Source organism: Elgaria multicarinata, chromosome 3, assembly GCF_023053635.1.
Source record: "Elgaria multicarinata webbii isolate HBS135686 ecotype San Diego chromosome 3, rElgMul1.1.pri, whole genome shotgun sequence".
NCBI lineage: Eukaryota > Metazoa > Chordata > Lepidosauria > Squamata > Anguidae > Elgaria > Elgaria multicarinata.
The window spans coordinates 51,253,489-51,277,487 of record NC_086173.1 but is presented as its reverse complement, the minus strand read 5'-3'; the positions used below and the strand labels follow the sequence as shown (position 1 = coordinate 51,277,487).

General features: G+C 44.3%; 1 protein-coding gene across 1 annotated transcript in view; it reads right to left on the bottom strand.

The window, feature by feature from the left end:
* NHERF1 (NHERF family PDZ scaffold protein 1) overlaps window positions 1-23,999 on the bottom strand; it is a 56,355-nt gene that overhangs the window by 14,853 nt on the left and 17,503 nt on the right. Inside the window, exon 2 of the mRNA XM_063120247.1 lies at window positions 2,942-3,103. Coding sequence (XP_062976317.1) covers window positions 2,942-3,103 — 162 coding nt within the window. The remainder of the gene's footprint in view (window positions 1-2,941; window positions 3,104-23,999) is intronic.

The following is a 23,999-nucleotide window of genomic DNA, read 5'->3' as shown; positions in this document are numbered from 1 at the left end:
CTAGAGCTGTAGACCGCTTGGATTCTGGACCAAATCCGGGACCAAAGTGGGCCAATTCGGACTGCTTCACTCCAAAATCAGATCGGGCTGAAATGGTCTGGAGTGGGTTGGGAGCACTCTGGCCCAATTCCAGAAATGAACCTTTACGGCTGCTGTCGTTTGCAACAGTAGACCTAGGACAATAGAGAGCCCCCATCTTCCTTAACAATGGTGGCTCTCATTCATGAGTAGATGGGTCAGGTAAGTCCTGGCGACTTGGCCGGCAGGTGGCTTGCCAGGTTTGGGGTGGGGGAGTCCAATCCAAAGGGGGCAGAGGTGGGTCGGAGGCAATTCGGAAGCTCCGAATCGGCCTCCGAAGCAGGTTGGGGGTCCCTGCACAACCTTAGTTGTTACAGTTCTTAAGGGTGTTTTTAATGTTTTACTATTTTTATTATTATTTAATTTGCTTTTATTTTCTGACCTTTTTGTAAACCGCATTTGTTGTTTTCAGGAAGGTGGTACAGAAACAGAATAAAAATACAGATAGGGAGATAGATGATATGGCTGCAGTGATTAGAGAGAAGAAGAGACGAGCATGCTTAACTTACACTAAAAATATGTCTCCTGGCCTCTGTAGTCTACACACACCAGGTAGTCTCAGTGACAGTTTGTACACAACGTCACATGCCTGGTGCAGGCCTGCAATCTAGCTTGTGTGTATCTCTGGCCACACACACCCGGCAGCTTTGCTTGTGCAATCCTGTGCTAATCGCTTCAGGAAAATCTGGTTTTAATGAGGTTTTGCTGGCTTCTCTGCTAATCCCTGAACAGCTCCGGCATGAAAGATCTGGCTGTAATTGGTGCCAGGGCAACTAATACATTGGTCTTCCTCTAGTTCAGCAGTTCACAAGCCTTTTGAGTTAAGTGACCCAATAACGGAGCTCTGTTTGTATTCAATTCCCACAACCTGACCCACATGGGCGTCTTTCAGCCATAGCTCCTCAACCTTGGATTACTAGGAAGTTTCTCCTCTGGTCCTTAAAAAGGGGCTGGCCTGTTTAAAGTACCACTATCCAATAGATACTGTTGTGATTATTAAGCTGTGGGCCAGGGCCGTGGAATGACTTCATTCTACAGGAAGTTCAGTCTTTAGGCTTACGTTCAGCAGAGGAGAACAACGGAAGTTCAACGAAACTGAATGTATATTTCCACCTCCCACATTACCCTTGCCTCCCAACTTCCTACTCTCCTGTTGCTTCCTCATGACATATTTTAAACTGCAAGCTCATCGGGGCAGGGACCTGTTTTGTTTGATGGTGCTTTAATAAATTACCTGGGACTCCCTCCAACATCTCCAAGATTTTTAGCAAACAACGTGGATATGGAACTTCCGGGTACCTATTCTTCTGATAAATGCCTACAGCAGCCAGGTGGGCCCTTTTACCAGGCAAGAGAGTAACAGTGAGGCAAAAGGGTCTCACTCATGCTAAAACACTGCATTAATCCATTTTGCACTCCTGCTGCACATGAAGATCTCAACACACACTGGAAGTTCCAGAAGACAGAGTAGCTTTAGCACCCGCCTACTGATATACCAAAATTAAAAGAGATTTCAGTACAGTAGGTCAGATTGCCATTCTAGGTGTTTGCAACAATACAGGAGAAGCTATAAAGCAAGAGCTGCTTCAAAGTCAGGAAACGGGGATTGAACTTCCCAAATTTAATTGACAGTGTATTTATCTTGGTTTTTAAAAGAGGGGTAGGGAAGGAAATGGTTTTGAAAAACATTGGCAGACTATGCTGCTAATTTTCCCATCTTGGATTGCAAGCACATTTAACTTTCTCACTAAAAGAAGAGCAGCAGCTAGGATAATAATAATAATAATAATAATAATAATAATAATAATAATAATAATAATAAATTTCTTACCCGCCTCTCCGGTTGGATCGAGGCAGAGAACAACAACAAGCATAAAATACATAAAATACTGATTAAAAACATGTTATACACGGTTTAAAAACATCCTAAAAGCATCCTAAAATATCCTAAAATTCTACTGGATAGGCCTGCTGGAAGAGATCAGTCTTGACAGCCTTCTTGAATGCTAAAAGACTGTCAAGCTGACGAGTCTCCTCCAGTAAGCTATTCCACAGTCTGGGAGCAGCAGAAGAGAAGGTCCTCTGGGTTATGGTCAATGAAGGAGAACTCAATGACACAGAACACAGGCAGGATCACTCGAGGCCCAGTTGTAAAGGGTCTACATGCAAGAATGAGATAGGCCCGGTTCAGATCTAAACCATTCTTTTCTGTTACAAACAGGAGCCTCTAGCTTGCATGCTTCCCTCCCTGTGCCTGCAAGAGACGATATGAAGAAACATCTGCTGTTTCCTGTTACATCCAAATTCAGGAAACTATGGTCTATTCACAAACCAGGAACAAACCATGGTTTGATAATCTGGCTTGTTTTAACTAGCCAGACTTAAGACAGAAGGGGGGAAAACATTGTACAGAGCTGTAGTTTATTCAAAAGCAGATGCTTTCACTCTTCTCTTGGCACAGAGGAGAAAGAAGAGAGGCAATGATAGAAGCCAGAGGGACATCAGAGTTGGCTCTTGTAAGCTAAGGGGAGGCCCCATTTCCTCTGGGAAAACCAAGATGGAGATTGCTAGGGATGTACAAATCTGTATTTCACAAATTGATTTCTCTAGCATCCCTAGAGATGGCCTCTTGGCCCTGGAGACGAGGCTCCCCAAGACAGCTGACCTCCTGTACTCAAGGTGACAACATAGCTGGTTAGAAGTAACAGGAACATAGAGATGCATATCACAGGAAGTCGAGAAGCCACCTTGATCACATCGGTCTCGGCAATCGCACTGCTACATGCTCCATTTCCACGCCACCTTGAGTGATCTTGTTTCAGTTTCATGCCCCCCATCTTCAGTGCATCCCCATAACGCATACCTCAATAATCCGGTCTTGAGGCAGCAGCCCTGAAGATTCCGCTGGCGAGTCGGGATCCACAGCCCGGACATACTGGCCTGGCTTGTTCTTGTCGCTATGGAGGTTGAACCCATACCCGTTGGGACCCTTCTTCATTTGGCAGAGACGAGGCCGCAGCTCATTCTAAAGGGGAGAAAAACACAAGAAGCATTGGGAAGTTGGTTTGGAGTTATTTCTCTATCCACTCAGGCTTCGCCCATCAATTTCTTTTCAAGTTCTACAATCAGGACCAGGGAGCTGGCATCTGCTTAGACGTAAAACGCTGCTTCTTAAGAGTGGGTCCTGTTTGCAGGACTGGTCTGGGGTTGCAGAGGATCACATGGACTTTGTATTCTGAGGCATGCCCATAAAATTATCAGCAACAGAAATACTTCTAAATACTGCACCTCTTCCCTATCTGTGTAAGCTGAATAATGCCCATACAGAACAGCAAGAGATCTGGGAGAAGGGAAGCAGCAACCTGACACTGTGGAAATGGGTAATATCCTGTTAATTTATATAATGCACCATGAGCATATGGTGATATTTATCAGAGGAAGGAGGAAATAATCCTAACATGCTGGAGGTCAATGCTACTGGCTTGCTCTTGCCATCAGCACATCCTTTCTGTGGTTTGCCCTCATTCAGCAGAGGTCATGATTCTTCACACACAACAAACAGAGTGCAGAAATCAGCTGAGGATGCCAGTGTACATGTCTTAAAGCAAGTCTGTAGCCCATATGGCTGCAAAGGTGAGCTTGAAAGTAACGTAGGCCCAACCTAGTGCCCTCCACAGGTGTTGGACTATAACTGGTTAGGAATTATGGGAGTTGTAATCCAACACATCTGGAGTGGCACAGGTTGGGGAAGGCTGATGCAAGCAATTGCCTACCTGCTGAAAACTCAAAAAACAGAGAAGGTGTTGAATTGGACTTGGGGGAGCGAGGAAAGAGCAGAGCTTGCACGTCCCTGTGCCTCCCACAATGAGCAAAACTAGACTAAATGAGGGGATATACCCTATAAGAGGCATTGTGAAGGTCACATCACTCAACTTCTCCTTGGTGTAAAATTTGGATTGTCCAAGGTCTCTTATATTTTGTAGCGTAGAGTACACCCACAAACTGCAACCCTCCTGATGTGTTGTAACTAAAACCCCTATCTTCCTGCTGAACTTGTAAGCCACTTTCACCAGCCTGGTATCCTCTAGATATTTTGAACTTCAATTCCAAGCATTCATGACTATGAGCCGAGTTACGGGCAGTGGGAGTTGTAGTCCAACATGTCTGGAGGGTGGGCCGGGTTTAGAGGAGGCTGACCTAGACCATTCAGCCTCCAGCATGCCCTGCAAGAACTTTTATAGCCAGAAATAAACCCAATGCAAAGATGATGCAAGGAGCAAGCAAGGCGGGTTGACATTTCAAGCATGCGAAGGTATACATGCCAATGCAAGAAAAGCTGCCACTTTGCCTTTCTCTTCTTACATATTTATAACAGGCAATCCCTGTGCAGTTAGCTTCATAATCCTTAAATTCAAGGCTTCCAAAGACTGACGCACCGTTAAGTGTTTAACTGAGACTTTTGATAATATCTGCCATAGAGTGGATTGTAAACACCCTTCCCTTGCTGCCTTCCCTTCCCGGGTCATTCACAGGGCCACCCTGCCTCCTGTTTCCTCCTTGGGCAGGGATACAACAGCTGGGTGGTGAAATGTGCCATTAGCACACTGAAGGCTTCTAGGGTAGCGGAGGAGGAGGAGCTGGCACACCCAGTAGCCTTCACAACTTTGCCCTCTGCAGATACTGAAGCCAAGCCAATGATGGAGCATATGAGTTTCTTCAGGATGCAAGCAACCAGTAATTGCAGCACAGCCCACTGACCTATTGCCTGGTGTCCCAATCCATCTCGCTCATCAACCCCTTGTAGCTGAAGTACACTCATTCCTGTAATGTGGTGCTTCTTGAATTACATGTTTATTGGCCATGCTTGCTAGGACTGATGGGAGCCGATATCCAAAGCATCAGGAGGGCACCAGGTTTGGGAAAGGCTATCTTAAGCAATACAGGAACTAGAATTAAGTGAGTATTGGACTTCCAATACTCACCTAATTCTAGTTCCTGTATTGCTTAAGATAGCCTTTCCCAAACCTGGTGCCTTCCTGATGTTTTGGATATCGGCTCCCATCAATAAACAGGAATCCTAGCAGTTGTAGTACCAAACATCAAGAGACAACCAGGTTGGGAAAGGCTGTCTTAAGTGCTCAACGGATTGACCACCAGGCTTCCAATTGTGATGGCAACCCACCTTCTTCCTGCGCTCACCCTGGCATCGAACTTATCCCAGTTATGAAGAATTTTACGGGGGTGGGGGAAGTCTTCTCTAGGTGACCATTTGGCAATCATCTTCTTGCAAAGGAACAGAAGGCCCACAAGAGCTTTTCACAGGGAAGGCAGGAACTGTTCCCATTAAAAGTTTTCAGGATCAATGCTGAAATTTCTTCCACATGCCATTTTGGTATTTTATGGGAAGGAGAGAGAGAGAGACACCCAACACTGCTTCTCATTATCACATTTAAGGCTTGAAAGCCCTATGCTAAATAATACGAGGGGTGGGTGGATACTTATTGGAGCATTTTTTGATGTTGGAAAACACATGTGGGCCACCATGCATAAGACATCGTGCAAGCAGACATACGTTACTAAATATGTTAATTCATTGCGTTGCTAAATATGTTAATTCTTATCACAGTAGGATGCGTCTCTCTGGGATACAGGGCTTGTCTGTTTAGTTGCTTTTCCTATCATCGTAATACATGCACTCACAGTATTACTCAAATTATAGTACAGACTCTTAACGCAGGGATGGGCAGCCTTTTCTCTATGTTGGGGGTTTCATTCCACTGGGGCTAATCTTTCAGGGGTTGCTGGCAGCGGCCAGGACCTCTCCTTTTCTCTCCCTACCCAGGGGCCTCCCAAGGGAGGAATAGGCTGTTCTTGCCAGCGATCCGAACTGATCACTTGCAGAGGGCTTTGGAAATGAGGCTGAGGGCTGCATGAAATTAGGCCAAGGGGCTGCTTACAGATTGCCCACCCGTCTCTAAAGCATGCTGGAATTTTTAAACCAGATCTTGTTTAAAATCTACCCTGTGCCATTTGTCAGAACAGCTTGGTCTGAGTTACAATGTCAGTTTCAGTTTATTTATTTCGGTCATGGACCAGTACAACAAAAGGCATCATCAGTAATAATATGTCAAAAAAATCGATAAAACGCATACAAAAAAAATACATACATAAAAACACAGCAGTCTCTAAAATGTTCATTGTTCAGCAGTATGTTTCCCTCCCTGCCCTCCAAGTTGTTCCAATGGACTTACTGCACGAGGCACCATGCATGTCTCCTTGTGAGAAGAACTCTGATTATGACGTGGGGGGTGGGGGAAGCAAAGCATTGCAAGAAGACAATCTCATTCTCCTTTCTCCAATGAAAATAGCCTACTTGGCCTCACTTGTTAAGTAGATAGCTGAAATGGTAACAAATATCTTAGAAAAGAGCCACATTCTTAGACTGTAAGGACAGGCGATGCAAGAACTAATAAGCAATGAGTGGAAGATCACTACATGCCTACCTGATGAGAACATAAGAAGAGCCGTGCTGGATCAGACTGAGGGTCCATCTAGTCCAGCATTCTGTTTACACAGTGGCCAAGCAGCTATCTGTAGGAAACCCACAAGCAGGACATGGTTGTAATAGCACCACCCTGCTTGTGATCTCCAGCAACTGGTAAACACAGGCCTACTGCCTCTGATACCAGAAGTAGCACATAGCCATCATGACTGGTAGCCCTTGATAGCCTTCTCCTCCAGGAATGTGTCTAAGCCCCTTTTAAAGCCATCCAAATTGGTGGCCATCACTATGTCTTGTGGTAGCAAATTCCATAGTTTATTTATTATTTTATTTATTTATTTATTTATTGCATTTCTATACTGCCCAATAGCCGAAGCTCTCTGGGCGGTTTACAAAATTAAGACAATTCAAAGTATAAAACAACGGTACAAAACCATAATATAAAATACAGTATAAAAGCACAACCAAGATAAAAACAGCAGCAATACAAAAAACAAATTTAAAATACAAATTTAAAGCAGCAAAGTTAAAATTAATTTATAGACTGTTAAAATGCTGGGAGAATAAAAAGGTCCTCACCTGGTGTCTAAAAGCATATAATGTAGGTGCCAAGCGAACCTCCTTAGGGAGCTCATTCCACGGCCGGGGTGCCACAGCAGAGAAGGCCCTCCTCCTGGTAGCCACCTGCCTCACTTCCTTTAGCAGGGGCTCGTGGAGAAGGACCCCTGAGGATGACCTTAGGGTCTGGGCAGGTACATATGGGAGGAGGCGTTCCTTCAGATAGCCTGGCCCCAAGCCGTTTAGGGCTTTAAATGTTAATACCAGCATTTTGAATCGGGCCCAGACCTGGACTGGCAGCCAATGAAGCTGGAAAAGGACTGGCGTGATGTGGTCTCGTCGGCCAGTCCCTGTTAGTAACCAGTTGAAGTTTCTGGACCGTTTTCAAAGGCAGCCCCACGTATAACGCATTGCAGTAATCCAAACAAGAGGTTATCAGAACCTGGATAACTGTAGCTAGGCTATCTTTGTCCAGATAAGGGCACAGTTGGTATATCTAAGCTGATAAAAGGTGCTCTTTGCCACTGAGTTCACCTGTGCCTCAAGTGACTATGCACTGTGTGAAGAAGCACTTCCTTTTATCTGTCCTGAATCTCTCACCAACCAGCTTCATGGGGTTCTAGTATTTTGAGAGCAAGAGAAAAATATCTCCCTACCCACTTTCTCCACACCATGCATGATTTGTACACCTCTAAGGTAATGATCCCAGATAACGAACCCAATAAAAGATGGAGAAAGGTATTAGGAGCAGCACACAGTCAACACGGAGGGGATGAGTAGGATCTTCATAAAGGTTGAAGCTTTTGTTTCACAGTAGAGCACAGAGTCCAGTGTACTATCTCAACAGACCAGCTACTCTAAGTTGTCCAGTCACTTGCCTCTGATGTCTCCTTTTTAACATCCCCAATGCTTATGTCCAATTTCCAAAAATGTTCTGCTGGACTGAGAAACTATGCATGTTGCTTGCACTTTTCCAGGCAGGCAAAGTAACACCCAGCCCCACAATGAGTTTTTCTCCAAGATTCCACCACCACCTTTCAAGAGTTTTCCCTTATGTGGAAAATCAAAGTCATTGGCAAAGCAGGGCTTTGGTTTCACTTTACCTACTATGCCAGGCACAACTTTTATTGCTTTCACACAAGAGTTCTGAGGATGAAGCCTGCCTTCTTGGGGGACATTATAAATTTAGGCAGCCAAAAACGAAGCTCCATGTCTCTGAATCAATTGCTGGAACTCAGAAGTCACAGGGCTGGGTGCTGTAGAATCCTAATTCCTTTAAGGTGACGTTTTAAAGTTTCTCACACTCTCAGGGATCAGCGCAACTTAGCCAATAGGGAAAATGTACCTCATTTGCACTGATCGCTAAAGCCTTTGAGAGTTTTCAGAGGAAAGGAAAAACAACCACCCGCATTTGCATTCAAGGTAACGTGTTTGCTGCTGCATTCTTTCTATGCCCGTCACAGTGAGAACTCCAGTTATGTAAGACGTTGTAGTTTTTGGCATTGCCATAAGGAAAACGAACAGAGGTTTTGTAAAGGTTTGGCAGATTGATTCTTTGTGATGCCTACTCGCAGGTCCTCAGCTAGCATCGGCATGTAGAGTACAAAAACAAAACCAGCCACAAGAGCCCACACCCCTTCTGAAACATAGCTCCTTTCTTTCCAAATCTGGGGTGACTTGAAGGATGTGATTTCCATCCCAAGATGGGGGCTCTGAAAATTATGATTGCAAGGTAGGCAAGGAGAGTTCACAGAAGCGACCAGTCTAGTATCTCTGAATCAAGCACCTAAATTAATCCAAACAGGAAATCTAAAGGTATCAAACAGCAACACGTTCACTCTAGGTAATGTGATACAACGTTGGACCAAAACCAGATTCAAATCCAACTCAGCCATGAAGCTTATTGGGTGACCTTGAGCTAGTCAGCATCTTACAGCCTAGCCTACCTCACAGGGTTGTCATGAGGATAAAAATGAAGCAGGGAGAATCATGTATGTCGCCTTGAGCTCTTTGGGGGGAAGACAGGATATCAATGATTCTTTACAAAAGGAATGGTTCAGGCACAGTTCATAAATAAATTAAGACAGCCACTCCATTACAGCCATGGAATGGCAGGATCCCTTATTAATTCGGTCCTCACAATAGTCCTCCATGGCAGGGAGTCAGCGTATCAGGCCTTATAAAAGAAAATAATTAATTATTTGGAGTGGGGGACGGGAAAGCTATAGAGGAAGTCACCCAACACCCCTCTCCCAGTTGTGTCATGGAATGTACTAGTCAGAGCCAAGTTTACATCAGCAAGTAATTCACACACACCCTTTCTCGAACTGCACTTTGTACTTCTAAAGCACCTCTCTGTTGATTTTGTGAATTAAAACCAAGGAAATAATGCCAAGAGCAAAGAGATTATCAGCTCCCCATAATTTTAGCCAGACTTCCCCAACCTGGTGCCCTGCAGATGGTTTGGACTACAACTCCTGGCATTCCTGACCATTAACCACACTGGCTGGGGCTGATGGGAGTTGAAGTCCAAACCATCTGGAGAGCACCAGGTTGGTAGCAAATGCTAAGCCATCAACACTTCATTTTAACACATTTGAAGTGTATGAAGGAAAGGAAGGGGTGTTATTCCAAGGCAGACAAGTAGTCTCAACTAGCTCGGTATACTCCACACTGACTAACCATGGCTCTCTGGGGTTTTGGGCAGGACACGCTGGCAGGGGCTGGGTGGGGAATCTCGGCTTTAGCCTATTGTCGGGGATTATTTTACAAATAAGGAACTGAGGGAGGAAACATGCTAGCGTGAGCTGACGGAGGTCACCCAACGAATCCATATAAGATGGGATTTGTATGTACTCCATTACTCTTGGACCCCAAGAGGGGCTGTAGCTCAGTGGTAAAGCACCTGCTTCGCACGCAGAAGGTCCCAGGTTCAATCCTTGGCTTCTCCAGGTAGGGCTAGGAAAGAATCCTGCCTGAAACTCTAGGGAGATGCTGCCAGTTGGTGTCAACAATATCAGGCTTAGACGAAACCATGGTCTCACTCAGTATAAGGCACAGTGTTTTATCACTACTCTGCTTCACACACCAGCCATGCACTGCTTCACACACCTTCTCAACTACTTCTGGTCTGTGTAGTTTTGCCCAAGTGCCAAATACTTACAGAAAAAAGCCCGTAAAAAACCAGTACCCTGACAGCACAGAAATAAATTGTAGGTTATCTCATAAAATCCTTAGGGAGAATGGTCTTCATATGAATAAGGAGGTGAGGAGCCACTAAGCAGAGCTAAGATTGAACACAGCCTTCCCTGGCCTGCCATCCTCTGGGTGTGTTTTGACTCCAGCTCCCATCATCCCCAGCCAGCATAGTTGTTGGGATATGATAGTAGTTCTAGCATCTGGAGAGAACAAAGTTGGGGAAGGCTGGTCTTCAAGAAGCTGAAAAATGAATAAGAATAGGCTAAAGGCAAGATCTGTAGCTTAAACTTGGATCTGTTTCATCTCAGTTTGCAGCTTCAGAGCCCTTGTTTTATGATGAAGGCAGGCACTTGCCAGCATTTGCAGGCATGTTCCATCTGGAGCTGGATGATCTGAGCCAAAAACCTTCAAGAGCCTGCCAAAGCTGGGGGATTACTGCTCTGTGCCTTAGCAGCTGTGCTGTGGGGTTCCACAGGGCTTTGTTTTATCCTCTATACTGTTCAACATCTACATGAAACTGTTGGGGGTGGCATTTTATTTATTTATTTATTTATTTTATTACATTTATATACCTCCCCACAGCCGAAGCTCTCTGGGCGGTTTACAACAATTAAAAATAGTAAACATTAAAAGTATACAAAATTTAAAAACCATCAAAAACATAAAAAACAGTATAAAAACAACAGCATCCATTTAAAAACAACAATTCTGGGGTCCATTAAAAACAAACTTAATGTTGTTAAATGCTGTTAAAATGCCTGGGAGAAGAGAAAAGTCTTGACCCGGTGCCGAAAAGATAACAATGTTGGCGCCAGGCGAGCCTCATCGGGAAGATCATTCCACAGTCGGGGGCCCCTCCCTTGTTGCCATCCTCCGAGCTTCCCTCAGAGTAGGCACTCAGAGGAGGACCTTAGATGTTGAGCGCAGTGTACGGGTAGGTTCATGTCGGGAGAGGCGTTCCATCAGGTATTGTGGTCCCAAGCCATGTAGGGCTTTATAGGTTAAAACCAGCACCTTGAATTGGGCTCGGAAACATATAGGCAGCCAATGCAAGTGGGCCAGAATCGGTGTTATATGCTCAAACCTCCCTGTTCCAGCTATCAATCTGGCCGCTACATTTTGCACAAGCTGCAGCTTCCGGACAATCTTCAAAGGCTGCCCCATGTAGAGGGCATTGCAGTAATCTAATTTGGAAGTTACCAAAGTATGGACAACTGAAGCTAGGTTATCCCTGTCCAGATAGGGGCGTAGCTGGGCCACCAACCGGAGTTGGTAGAAAGCACTCTGTGCCACCGGGGCCACCTGAGCCTCAAGTGACAAAGATGGTTCTAGGAGAACCCCCAAGCTACGAACCTGCTCCTTCAGGGGGAGTGCAACCCCATCCAGAACTGGTTGAACGCCCCCCATCCGATCAGAGGAACCACCCACCAGCAGCATCTCAGTCTTGTCTGGATTGAGTTTCAGTTCATTAGCCCTCATCCAGTCCATTGTCGCAGCCAAGCACCGGTTCAGCACATCCACAGCCACACCTGATGAGGATGAAAAGGAGCAGTAGAGCTGCATGTCATCAGCGTATTGATGACAGCGCACTCCAAAACTCCGGATGACCGCACCCAACGGTTTCATGTACATGTTAAACAGCATGGGGGACAAGACCGATCCCTGTGGAACCCCATAATGGAGAGTCCACGGGGCCGAGCAATGTCCCCCAAGCACCACCTTCTGGAGCCGACCTGCCAAGTAGGAGTGGAACCACTGCAATGCAGTGCCCCCCACTCCCAACTCAACCAGACGTTCCAGAAGGATACTATGGTCGATGGTATTGAAAGCCACTGAAAGATCAAGGAGAATTTTAAACTTTTATATTACATTTTATCATGTTGTATTTTATAGTTTTGGAGGATCTGACGAACTGAGTATCCTATCTCCACCCATGGATTCTTCAATGGAAAAACAAAGCATCAAAATGTCTTTGTAAACCATTGAGGGTGCTTGCGCTTTTGGATGGCACAGAAATGTAACAAATGAAATGAAATGACAGCAATCCACAGTTCATTTTCTCTAGTTCACAGCAGTGCTTTAACTAATAAAGGCTAGGCTCAATCCAACATCTTCCATTCCCCTGTCTCACCCAAGTACTCTAACTCACAGAGACAGCATTTTTGTGCCATTCTATGCAGTGAGCACAAAGCACCATTTGAGTCATGAATACATCAGATTACACACAAAGGTTGTTGTTGTTTTTAAAGGAAAACAACACATCCTTGTACTGTGGTTACTTGCTAAAGGCAGTTGGGAAGACTAATGGCAGTGGGCAGGCTATCAGCAGCCTCAAAGGAGAATATTATTTTAATTGTACTTATCCTGGCTACTGCAGAAAAGCAAAGAACAAATTCATTACAATGCTTTGACTTGTCATAACCACCTAGCATTTGTGTGCATCTCCACATCCTGTCCTGATAGCATGAAGCCGCTGTCATGCACAGTTTAATACTTTTTATGCACTCCACTACAAATTTCAGCTTTTAACACCTTTGCAATGATGCGCAAAATGTACAATTGCTCAGTGATGGCTGCACACAAATGGCTAGCCATCGGCAAACAGATGTATAGAAATACCGCAGTTGCATAACCTTGTGGTATTGTCCTTAACTGTCTAGTCTCTATGGAGGAACTGAAGAGCGACACTGACTAGCTTCTACCTTGAAACTTACTGAAATCTTAATAGAAGAGTCACAGTGGCCACATAAGAATGGAGTTATGAATCATCACAGCCACACCAATATTGAAATGATCAACGCTTACAGCATATTACAATTACCTTGTTTTATTCTAGAAATCCAATTCCTAACCAACATTCAATTCTGACATTACCTAATTTGTATGTTTATAATGATGACATGGCCCTGAAAGGCAGCCTACATACAAAATAATCTGCATATTTGTTCCCTGATTTAATATTGCCTTGTTAAGGGCCTTGGGGCAACTTCTCTACAAGGAACAAATGTTTACATTACCTTTACTCCTGCTTTCATAATAACTAGAATGGAGGGTCATGCAATGAAGCTCAGTGGCGGGAGATTCAGGACAGACAAAGGAAGCATTTCTTCACATAGCAAATAGTTAAAAATATGAAACTCTCTAGCACGAGATGTAGTGATGGTCACTAACTTGAGTGGCTTTAAAAGGAGATTAGACAAATTCATGGAGAAGGCAATCAAGGCCTATCAATCATAATGAATATAACCTCGAGTACAAGCAGCAGCATGCTTCTGAATACAGGTTGCTGGGGAGCAAGAACAGGAGAGGGCTATTGCCCCCATGTCCTGCTTGTGAGCTTCCCAAAGACACCTAGTTGGCCACTGTTGGAAACCAGATGCTCGACTAGATAGGCTTTTGGCCTGATCCAGCAGGGTTCTTCTTATGTTCAGAAGTGGGGCACAGAAGAATGATCGTGGGTTGTTTCATCCAGTACAATGCTTTTGGTTTCCCTACAGCATGTTAATAGAGCTCAAGGGGGGGGGGAATAAGTGCATATAAAGTCAATTTAATAAAAAACGGAAAGCATTTTTAGCCAAGATAATCTCTCTGTTAGGGGACACTAGTTCAAAGGGAGTCCTTTTCAACTGAACATCCATCAATGCGGTGCTTATTCTCAGAGATGGCCCTAGACCAGCTTTCACCAACCAGGTGCCTTCCAGGTATTTCTTGAGGTAATCATGCCCAAGAAAGTTTAAGGATGTAGAGGCCAAGATCAGAACTTTAAATTGTGCTCAGAAGCAGACAGGTAACCCAATAAAACTGGAATAAGACCAGAGCAACATGCGCCAATTATTGACTCCAGATAGAAGTCTGGCTTTCATATTTTGGACCAGCTGAAGCTGCTCAACAGTTTTTAAAGGCAGCCTTGTGTAGAGAACATTGCAATAGTCCAGCCTGGAAGTAACTAGAGCATGGATAACTGATGCCAGCTTTATCTTCCAAGTGAAGCCACGGCTGGTGAAATCAACCAAAGCTGATTTTTAAAAAGGCACCCTTGACAAACACCACCACCACCTGAGCATCCAGGGAAAGTGTTTGGTCCAAGAGCATTCCTAGGCTTCATACCTGCCCAAGGGCAGGGCAGCCCCATCCAAGGTAGGATGAGTAGCCTCTCTCATGATCACCAGAATGCTTGACAAGATCAAGGTATTCTTATCTGGGTCTAGTTTCATTTGACTGCTACTGACTGGAAGCTACTAACCTCTTTCTCTGCTAGATGTTTTCATAATATGCCAAGCAGCACGCTGCTCTCTATTGACCTTCTGGTGTTAACAAGCCCACTTCCTCCTCTGCTCTTCCCTTTTCAATTCCTGCTACATATTGACTTTTCACTGAAGTGTTTCTATAGAAAGCTTGCCCTCTTTAAGAGGGCCTTGTTGACAAAGCCAAGCTTTAGACAGGAATTCTGAGGCCAATGAGTCACTGTGACTGGCAGAACCTTGGTTCCTCTGAAAAGTTGGAAACTAATATTTCCTGTTTCCTTTCCCTCATTCTGAGAAACCCAAAGCCACACCTCTCTGCATCCCTGTGCTGAGTCCTAGGTACGATGGGTAGTTACCAAAGGGAGGGCCTTTTCAGTGGTGGCACCTGGCTTTGGAATACTCCTTCCAGAGAGGCTGCCCTAGCATAAGAACATAAGAAGTGCCATGCTGGATCAGACTGAGAGTCCATCTAGTCCAGTCCTCGGTCTTTCCAGTGTTAGGTAAAGACCTTTTCTCTTTGCCATGCTTTTAGCTTTTTATGATCTTTTGCTCTCATTCGTACATTACATTTGTACTCCTTTTAGCCTATTTGTGAGTTACTTATTTTATTGTGTTTATGTTTTATTACATAACATTTTTATCATAAGCCATAATCTCTCCACGTCACTGTCTGCATATTCAGAGGGACATCCCAAAAGGCGGCAGCTGTTTGTGCATGGGCACACCATACAATGGGAAACCCAACTTTGCAAACGTCACAATCGCATGAAGTGCACATGTGCTGTGTAGGCTCCTTTTCAGACAGAGGGTCGGACCAGCAGTGTGTTCCTACTCCCATTTAGGATATGTATACAGGTAAAGCCTGAATGAGACACCTGTGGACATATCTACCCAAATCAGAATTAATGGGTGTATTGGAATTGTAGGACCTTACTCCAAGTGCTTAGGGCAATTTTTTATTTGTACTTGTACGCTGTCTTATTCAGGATTCTGTTACCTGAAGGGGATACAGCAGGCATGAAGAACATGTGGCTCTCCAGATGTTGGGGTGCATCTCCAGATGTTGGGTTGGCAGTCTAACAACATCTGGGTGACCAAATGTTTCCCACCTATGACATACAGGTTTGCTTGTGTGTGTGTGGGGGGGGGAATGGGAATAGAAGCTATCCAAAGCATAGCAGACTATCACAATGCCTGTCCCTACATGCCAGAAATATACCTAACAATCTTTTAAGCAGCCGCAGCAGCAAAATGACTTGGCTCCCTGCCTGTTGTACTAATCTCTCTAGAGTAACTTAGCTCTCAAAGTAATGCATGAGGACAGAGAACCAGGGAAGCAAGACAAGTTCCTTTTCAACACAGGGGCTCGATTCTCTCTCTGCTCTGGATGAACTTCAGCACTTTTGTCTACACCTTCCATCACTGCTACAAGTTTAGAGATTGGGAAGCGGGGGGGGGGGGCAACACTCAAAGGTTCCTCTGCACTGCCAAGCCAGATGTTCCTGCTTTCAAGATGAAAGTGCTTCCTCTGTAATCAGCCCTCCCCACCCCCACCCCCAAACCTGCCCAGTAATCTCAACAGAGATGCCCCTCTTCCCTTCATTAGTTTCAAACCGGTTTGCAAAAAAGAGCTTGGTCCAGTTCCTCACTAAAACACCAAATCTGCTGAACCAGCATAAGTTCTGCAAAAATGCCCATTTATCCTCATGCTAAAAAGACATCTGCTTTCTTCCACCTTGCAAACATTTAGATAATCTCAAGTTCAGTCAAAAGTCAGCCTCTTGGTCATTGGGGAGCTCCGGTGTTTATTTTAACCTTGGCATTTATTCCAAAGGAAATTTAACGTAATAATAATTGCCTGCAGTTAGGGTTGCCCAGCGCAGACCCAGAGACTCCATGGCCTGCTTCACACATAACAATTCAGAGTATGGGCTGTCATTGAATTGTGGGTTATGTGCAAACCCTGCACTATGGTTAACTCTGGGTTAACAATAAACAACCCAGGAAGAGAACCCATCACTTGTTTCTGGGTTGTTTAAAGAACCCACATCATGGATTATTTTGCTAGGCTATAGAGGCAGCAAGAAAGAGTGGTTAAAAGCAACACATGGCTACTCTGCAGCACCATGGCAAAAGTGTGACCCTATGAAGAGGAGGACGGGGCTCCTGTATCTTTAACAGCTGTACTGAAAAGAGAATTTCAGCAGGTGTCATTTGCATGCATGCAGCACATGGTGAAATTCCAGCTTCATCAAAACAGTTAAACCCGCAGGAGCTATATTAGAGTGACCAGATACAAAAGGGGGCAGGGCTCCTGCAGCTTTAACTGTTGTGATGAAGTAGGATTTTCATGAGGTGCTGCATGCATACAAATGACACCTGCTGAAATTCTCTTTTCTATTCAACAGTTAAAAGATACAGAAGCCCTGTCCTCCTTTTTCATAGGGTCACACTAAACATGGCTCTACTACAGCACCACAAAGGCATTTGGAACAGAAGGGGGAGCAGAAAAAGGAGGAGGAAATCAACAATTAAAAAGCAAATTGTACTTTGCATGATCGTTTGGAAAAGAAAGCATGGCTAAACTCTGGGTAATGCAACAACCCATACTCTGAGTTGTTGTTATGTGAGAACCAAGTCATACACCGAACAGAGCCTTGCTCCAACTTGAGTGCCCAAACAATTGTGCTGGACTCCTTGGTGCAGAAGGTGGGAGAGAGGGGCAGGTGAATGGACTGGGCACCAGGATTGTGGGGTAGGAGGAAATGACACATCACTGCTGTATATCAACTCCAACCAATGTGGATACTTAAGTGCTATTCATCATGCACTCTAAGACCTGGTTCAGATGACAGGACAGCCCATTGTGGGTTAATTAACCCTCGGGGCACAGTGATACATCCCATCAACCATTATGAATACGCAAGCCCCGGCCAGAGGTTGCTGTGGCTTGTCATCTGGTCTTGGGTGGCAGGGCTTATTTGAAAGTTAAACAACTCTCACATAACCCTAAAACAGAGAGTGAGTTATGTGAGGGTTGTTTAACCCTCAAAAAAAACCCCCCAAAACCTCTGTTACCTGGGTTTGGATCAAATGAGAAGCCATGCAGCCCTTGCCCAGGGCAAGCATAATGGCAGACAGAGCATACTGCAGACCCTCGTTGGGTAAATTAACCCAAGATAAGCTGTTGTGTTGTGCAAACTGACCCTAAGTATACTCTAGCCCAATCTCAAGCCTGTGGGAGTGTCTAACACACGCTGTGAATGGAGCCCATAAAAACAAGTCCAAGAAGTGGTTATTTATAGCAACATCCTGAATTAGACAATGTAAAAACACACACATCAAGGATTTTGTGCCCTTGATCGAAAAGTAAGAACTAACCTGCTTCAACTTACGCTGTTTATTCAAGAGCACTGGGATCTGCGCCAACCTTTGCAAACATCAAACTTTAGTGTGCTACTCTTGTTAACAAAAATAGAATTGCTCACATGTGCGATGTGGCTTCCCCCTCATAGCTGTGCTTGAAGTCAGGGGGAAGTGCAGGCAACAGGAAGATCAGACTGATGTGGAGGGAATGAGAAGGGCTACTCCTTCCAGAGGAGCAACAGCTGCACAAGCAGAACAACCGAAGCAATGTGAAAACTCTCAGGAATTCACAGGTAAACCTAAGGGAACAAAGGCATCGCTAGGCCTCCCTCACCCATGAGCTCACCTGGCAGCAACAGTGGGCGGCCTAGAGAAATTTTACAAGGAGTCAGTTGAAACACATAAAGATGAACAGGTTTCTTACCTGTAGCTGTGGTTCTTTTCAAGTAGTCATCTGTGCAATCATACATATGGGCTATGCACCTGCGAGAAGCCTCGTTTTGGGAATATTCCTTAGCTGAGGTAAAAACGTTTTTGGCGGGAAAACATTTTCGGTCATAAAGGAACTGAGGGGAAAGGCAGGAACACGCTGGACTGAGACGGTGGGGAGGGGTTCCCGCTGAAAATGTTTTTTCCTCTGCTAAGGAATATTCCCAAAACAAGGCTCAGGGCAGGCGCAGAGCCCATATGTGTGATGCACAGAGTCCACAAAGAAGCAGCAAACTTTAAATTTCTCCCAGTGCCCAGGACCACATGAAACCAGTCCTCAGGCCACTGTGGAGAAATTAAAATGGTGGTGAACAGCCACATGGGGTGGGGGTGGGGAGAAGCATGTGTCCAAGACATATGGACCCCATCGGGACACTGGGGACCAGAAAATGCTAGAGGATGCCAGTGTTGATGCCAAGCCAGCTCATCATCTTGGTGTACGGCCATGTGAATGTGTGCCTTCTCTGTAAACGCAGTCAGAGGTGAAGCTGTTGATCCGAGATAACTCCCAGTTAAACAGCCTCTCCAATGACCCTGGGGCTCCTTATCATGTAAGCAAGCTCAGCCGAGTGCTTACGTGGTAGTATCACTTCCATTGTGTACGACAGAGGATGAATTACACACAGAAGAATAGGGAACCAAGGGATATGCATCATCACCACCCATGCTGGGACTCTGACCATTTCTGAATGCTTGGAAGTGTCAAGTTGCAACTCCACTAATTCAGGATTCTAACTGCAGTTTAAAAAAGAAAAAGGAACTCTCTTATTAAAGAGGGTTGAAGCCCCTAAACCATTTTGTGAACCGCCCAGAGAGCTTCAGCTGTGGGGCAGTATATAAATGTAATAAATAAATAAATAAATAAATATCTCTACTCTACATGGAGCTGGAGCCTCTTCAGAGGATGATGATATTCTGAATTAAAAAAAGTAGCGCATGCAAGCATAAAGCATGCTAATTATGTAACTGTGTGTAGATGTGTTCAGATTTTCTCAATTTATTTTCATTATAGAATGTGTGTTTCTTGGCACAGAATATGGGCAGCTTTAAGCACAGCCACTTAACTAGAACGCCGGAGTGTGGCTTGCAATCCATCGCCTAACAAGTTTTAGTGCTTGGACAAGACCCAAAGATAGAGCCCAAGTTTGCTTTGTGCGACAAACGTACAAGGCAGTCCTTTCACACCAAGCTGTTGGGTTGGATCAGCATCCCTCAAACCAGTTCAAGATTCCTGTGTCTCCCTCCACATCTGCTTGCAAGCATTTTTCAGCACCCTGGTTGTGCTTTTTAATCCCAGGTGGAGCAGGCCAGGAGCCTTAAGAAGTGGAGAGTAAAGTGTTGAACGTCCTCAATTCCCTCTCTCTGATCCCAGTTTTCAAAGGCCAGGGAGGAAGTCAGCAGTAAAACATTCTCATTTCCATCCGTTCCAAGTTATTCCACCCACAATGGAAACTCACCTACTGCATACCAGACAAAGATGCAATTTAAATACTAGGAGGAAAGATTAAAGGGCTCAGGAAGTTGGCAGGTTGGCAGAGGTGACAAGGTCAGTAGAGCTGGGCTACACAGACAGGTGAGGAGCCTTCAGGTCAGGATGCCGCATGGTGAGCTGTTAGTTGAGTGCTCAGAAAGTAGCATGTGGCTTGAAGAAGATGAGCTTAAGAAACTATCAACATCTATTGTGGAAACCACTGTGGAAATTGGAGAGTGAGCCACAGAGAGCTAGCAATCAGCTTACTCCGCAAAAAACATTCAAGCAGAGGCAAAGGAAAGCCTCTCTGTCTCCTAGGCATTTATATGAAAAAGGGAGTAGCTAGTGGGTCCCAAATTAAACATCCTTCTAATGCCCCATTCTAATAGTCAACAGCTGTGTCCTCAGGTTTACTGAGTCACTAGAAATTCAGCTGAACATTTGTCATGCAAATAAGCTATCTATTCTTTGAGGCCCCTAAAACAAAAACGTAGAAGGGGTCTGCCTTGACAGTGCCAGATTGTCCCCTCTTTCTGGGGGAAAAAACACGCTTTTGCGGGATAGTGTCGGGTAATCCCGATGCAGGAGGCAACACGGGCATCCTGGCAGCCATTCCACTCGCTGGGCCTGCCACCTCCTCCTTGCCTGGCTTCCAGAAACTAATGGGCTGTCGCCTTCCGCCGGGGAACACCTCCAGCGTTCCACAGACAGTGGAAGAGTTGTACTGACCTCACTCTGGCAGGAAAAGTCGATGCAAGTCCCTAACTTTTCTACTGCGCAGCTTCGTGAGAAAGCCCCACAGTGACTGTGAGGTGACTGCTACGTCATGTAATTGATGCAGCGCTACTGCGCAGCCACCACAGGGCTTTTAACCTGTTTAGGCAGCCCCAAGATCTCTTTCTTGCTTAGGAATAACCTGCTCTGTTTGCTCCCTTCCAACCCCCCAAACCCACCACCACCACCTTGTGCTATGATTTTTAGCAGACTCTTTCATGGTCAGTTTTATCAAAGATGTGAAACACAATTCTCAGTGCATAAGACTTTGAAATACACAAGAGCTTTGGAGGCAGGCCATTGAGTCAGAACAGCGTGACTCTGCTGAACAGCTTTCTAAGGCAAGTTACTATGTGGTCTTTCACGGGAAGAAAATGCCATCCAGCTAAAAAAATAAAAGCAAGGTAAATATATTACAGGCTTCATCAGGAAGCAGCAGCTAGATCATATTGTACCAGGCACAGTTTCTTTGAAGTTGCTAAAAAGAATAAAACAGGCCCATCAGTGAGCCCTGTAATACTTGGCTGTAGGTCATCAGGATACCATTAAGGGCAGATAAAAGAACAATGATGGTTAATGCACTTTTAATTAAAATTATGATTTGATCAACTGATTTAAAAGACATTCATTATAAACAGTGCTAGTCTTCTTTTTTAAGATGGTATAAAATGAAATCTGAATTTAGTACAAAAATGTTGAATCCTAACTTCTCTTAAAACTGAATGCATAACCTCAGCAGCAGCCGTCTCCAGCCTAATGGTCTCCAGATGTGTTAGATGGCCAACTCCCATCATTCACAATGGTAATGTAGTACAACACACCCAGAGGGCATCAGATTAGGGAAAGATGCTCTGCAGTGCACAAACTCCCATCATTCACAATGGTAATGTAGTACAACACACCCAGAGGGCATCAGATTAGGGAAAGATGCTCTGCAGTGCACAATCTGCAATAGTGGTCCCCAGGCTTTTGGGGCCACTAGGCACCAAATTTGGAATTGTGTGTGTATTGAAGGAACTCTCACAAAATGGCTGCCAGGGTGGGCGTGGCCAGTCACAAAACACCAATTTCCCAAAAGACAATCTGGTGAGGCAGAAAGAAAAGTAATTTGCCCAAGAATCTAAGTACAAGGCCAAAGTGGGGTCTGAGCTCACACACATGGACACCCACCCACCCCACAAAACGCAAACACACACACACACACACACACACACAATGCACTAAAACAAACCTAACACACACACCAACATGACAAAAGATGCGCAAAACAGTTTTTCCTTACTCCCTGCCAACCTACCTTGCTCCACAGGGTGTTCCCTATTCAGCTAACCTTTTTTCCTGGACAGCTGGGCTCGCTTAAAAATGAAGCACTGGGCTGCAGCTACTCACCATTTTTATTTTCTAAGCATCCCTCTGAGGCCCAGAGGCAGTCATGGAAATAAAGATGGCGCTTGCAACATGCCTGCCTCCCAGTTACATTTTTAAAATAAAATAATCTAACACACACACAAACATCAAGAGGGGCAAGGGAACATGTTGACTGCAAAGGATGGTGTCCATATACAATGTTGTGGAGCCCAGGTCTACACACACACACACACACACACACACACACACACACACACACAGAGAGAGAGAGAGAGAGAGAGAGAGATCTGACATTCTATGTAAAATGAAAAACCCTAGGAAAACATTTGATTTGAAGTCAAGCATTATATGATCCAATAGGTCATATTTGTTGAATTTGAAGTCAAGCATTATGTGATCCACTACGTCATATTTGTTGTATTTGTTGCCACAGTTTACATCTCTCAGATAAACACAGTTGACATTTCCTTTCCATCTCATGGAGAAACACTGATTTGTCCAGTAACTACCATCTTTGCTTCTGTTATGTCCTGATTGTGAGCTAACACAGTACAAGATTGCAGCCCTTATCCTCAAGAAATGATCTTCCATAGCATGCCTGCATGAGTAGAGAGCCAACTAAAAATCCATTAATTTCACACATGCACACACACGCATCTAAGCAGATACAATTGCATTGTGTAAAATGGGTGGGGAGATGTGGAACTACTGTCAGATAGCTAGATGATTTGCAGTAGACACGCAAGGATTTCTGACTCCCAATTGTTTCACAAAAGCAGCAACAAAATGACTCCTTCCTACCCTTATAAGTTACTCTGTGGAAATGAAGAATGCTTAGAGTAACCATGAGTGGATTTATGTGTGGAAGGGACACAAGCTCCATACACTTCTGAACCCCAAAACCAATTTCCAGGTTTAGCATTTTCATAGAGAAAACCATGGAAGTTGTCTCCATTCATCCACTGAACAAATCAAGGTATTTAGTTTAAACCTCATACATTTGGAATTTTGTGTTTCTTGACAATACAAAATCTCTCTTGTCATAAAAGTTTGTATCCAGGATATAATTACATTCAGAATATAATTACACATTTCAAGTTCGATATTTGCCCAATCCATGCATGTAATGCCAAGGATGGAAAAGATACAACCTACATGATGATCACACAAAATCTCTTCTACTTACACCAGGAGGCTGCAAAAGGAATAAGCTGTTGTTTTTATACTGTTTTTATGTTTTTTTAATTTTTGTATACTTTTAATGTTTACTATTTTTAATTGTTGTAAACCGCCCAGAGAGCTTCAGCTGTGGGGCGGTATATAAATGTAATAAATAAATAAATAAATAAATAAATAAATATAAATGATATTTTGAAGAATTGAGGCCTGTTGAGTCATAATAAATGTTAAACACAAAGGTTTCCCCTACACCCCATGATCCTGGTTTATCCATAGGACAGCCAGTTAGGTCACCTAAACAAAACAACAGATGCTCAAGGCACTGGGACACCCTGACAGATTTTAAAGAATTGCTTTATTGCAACTGCTGGGAAAGCCTACTGAGAAATTGCTAACCCACCTCCTTCACAGCAACTTCAGATGTCTTTTTATAAAATGTCAAGTGAAGAACCACTGAAAATGCTTAATGATACAAAACTGAGAATTTGAAGATGCAACGAAGTAAAAATAATATTAAAACAAAGAGACACAAAGACACAAGCAGGTCCACAATGAATCCTGGAGAACTGAACTGAAAAATTAATTGGCAAGGTGATCTGGACAATACGTAAGAAGGGAAAGCCAGTCGCTCAAGGACACAGGTTATTTGAGGAATGAAGAGCTTTACAACTTAGTATTTCGTGACAAAGTTTATCTGAAGAAATGTTGGGACATAAAACTTTCATTTTACTAATCAAGGTCAAGTGAGTACTTTTTGTTTATTTGTTAATGG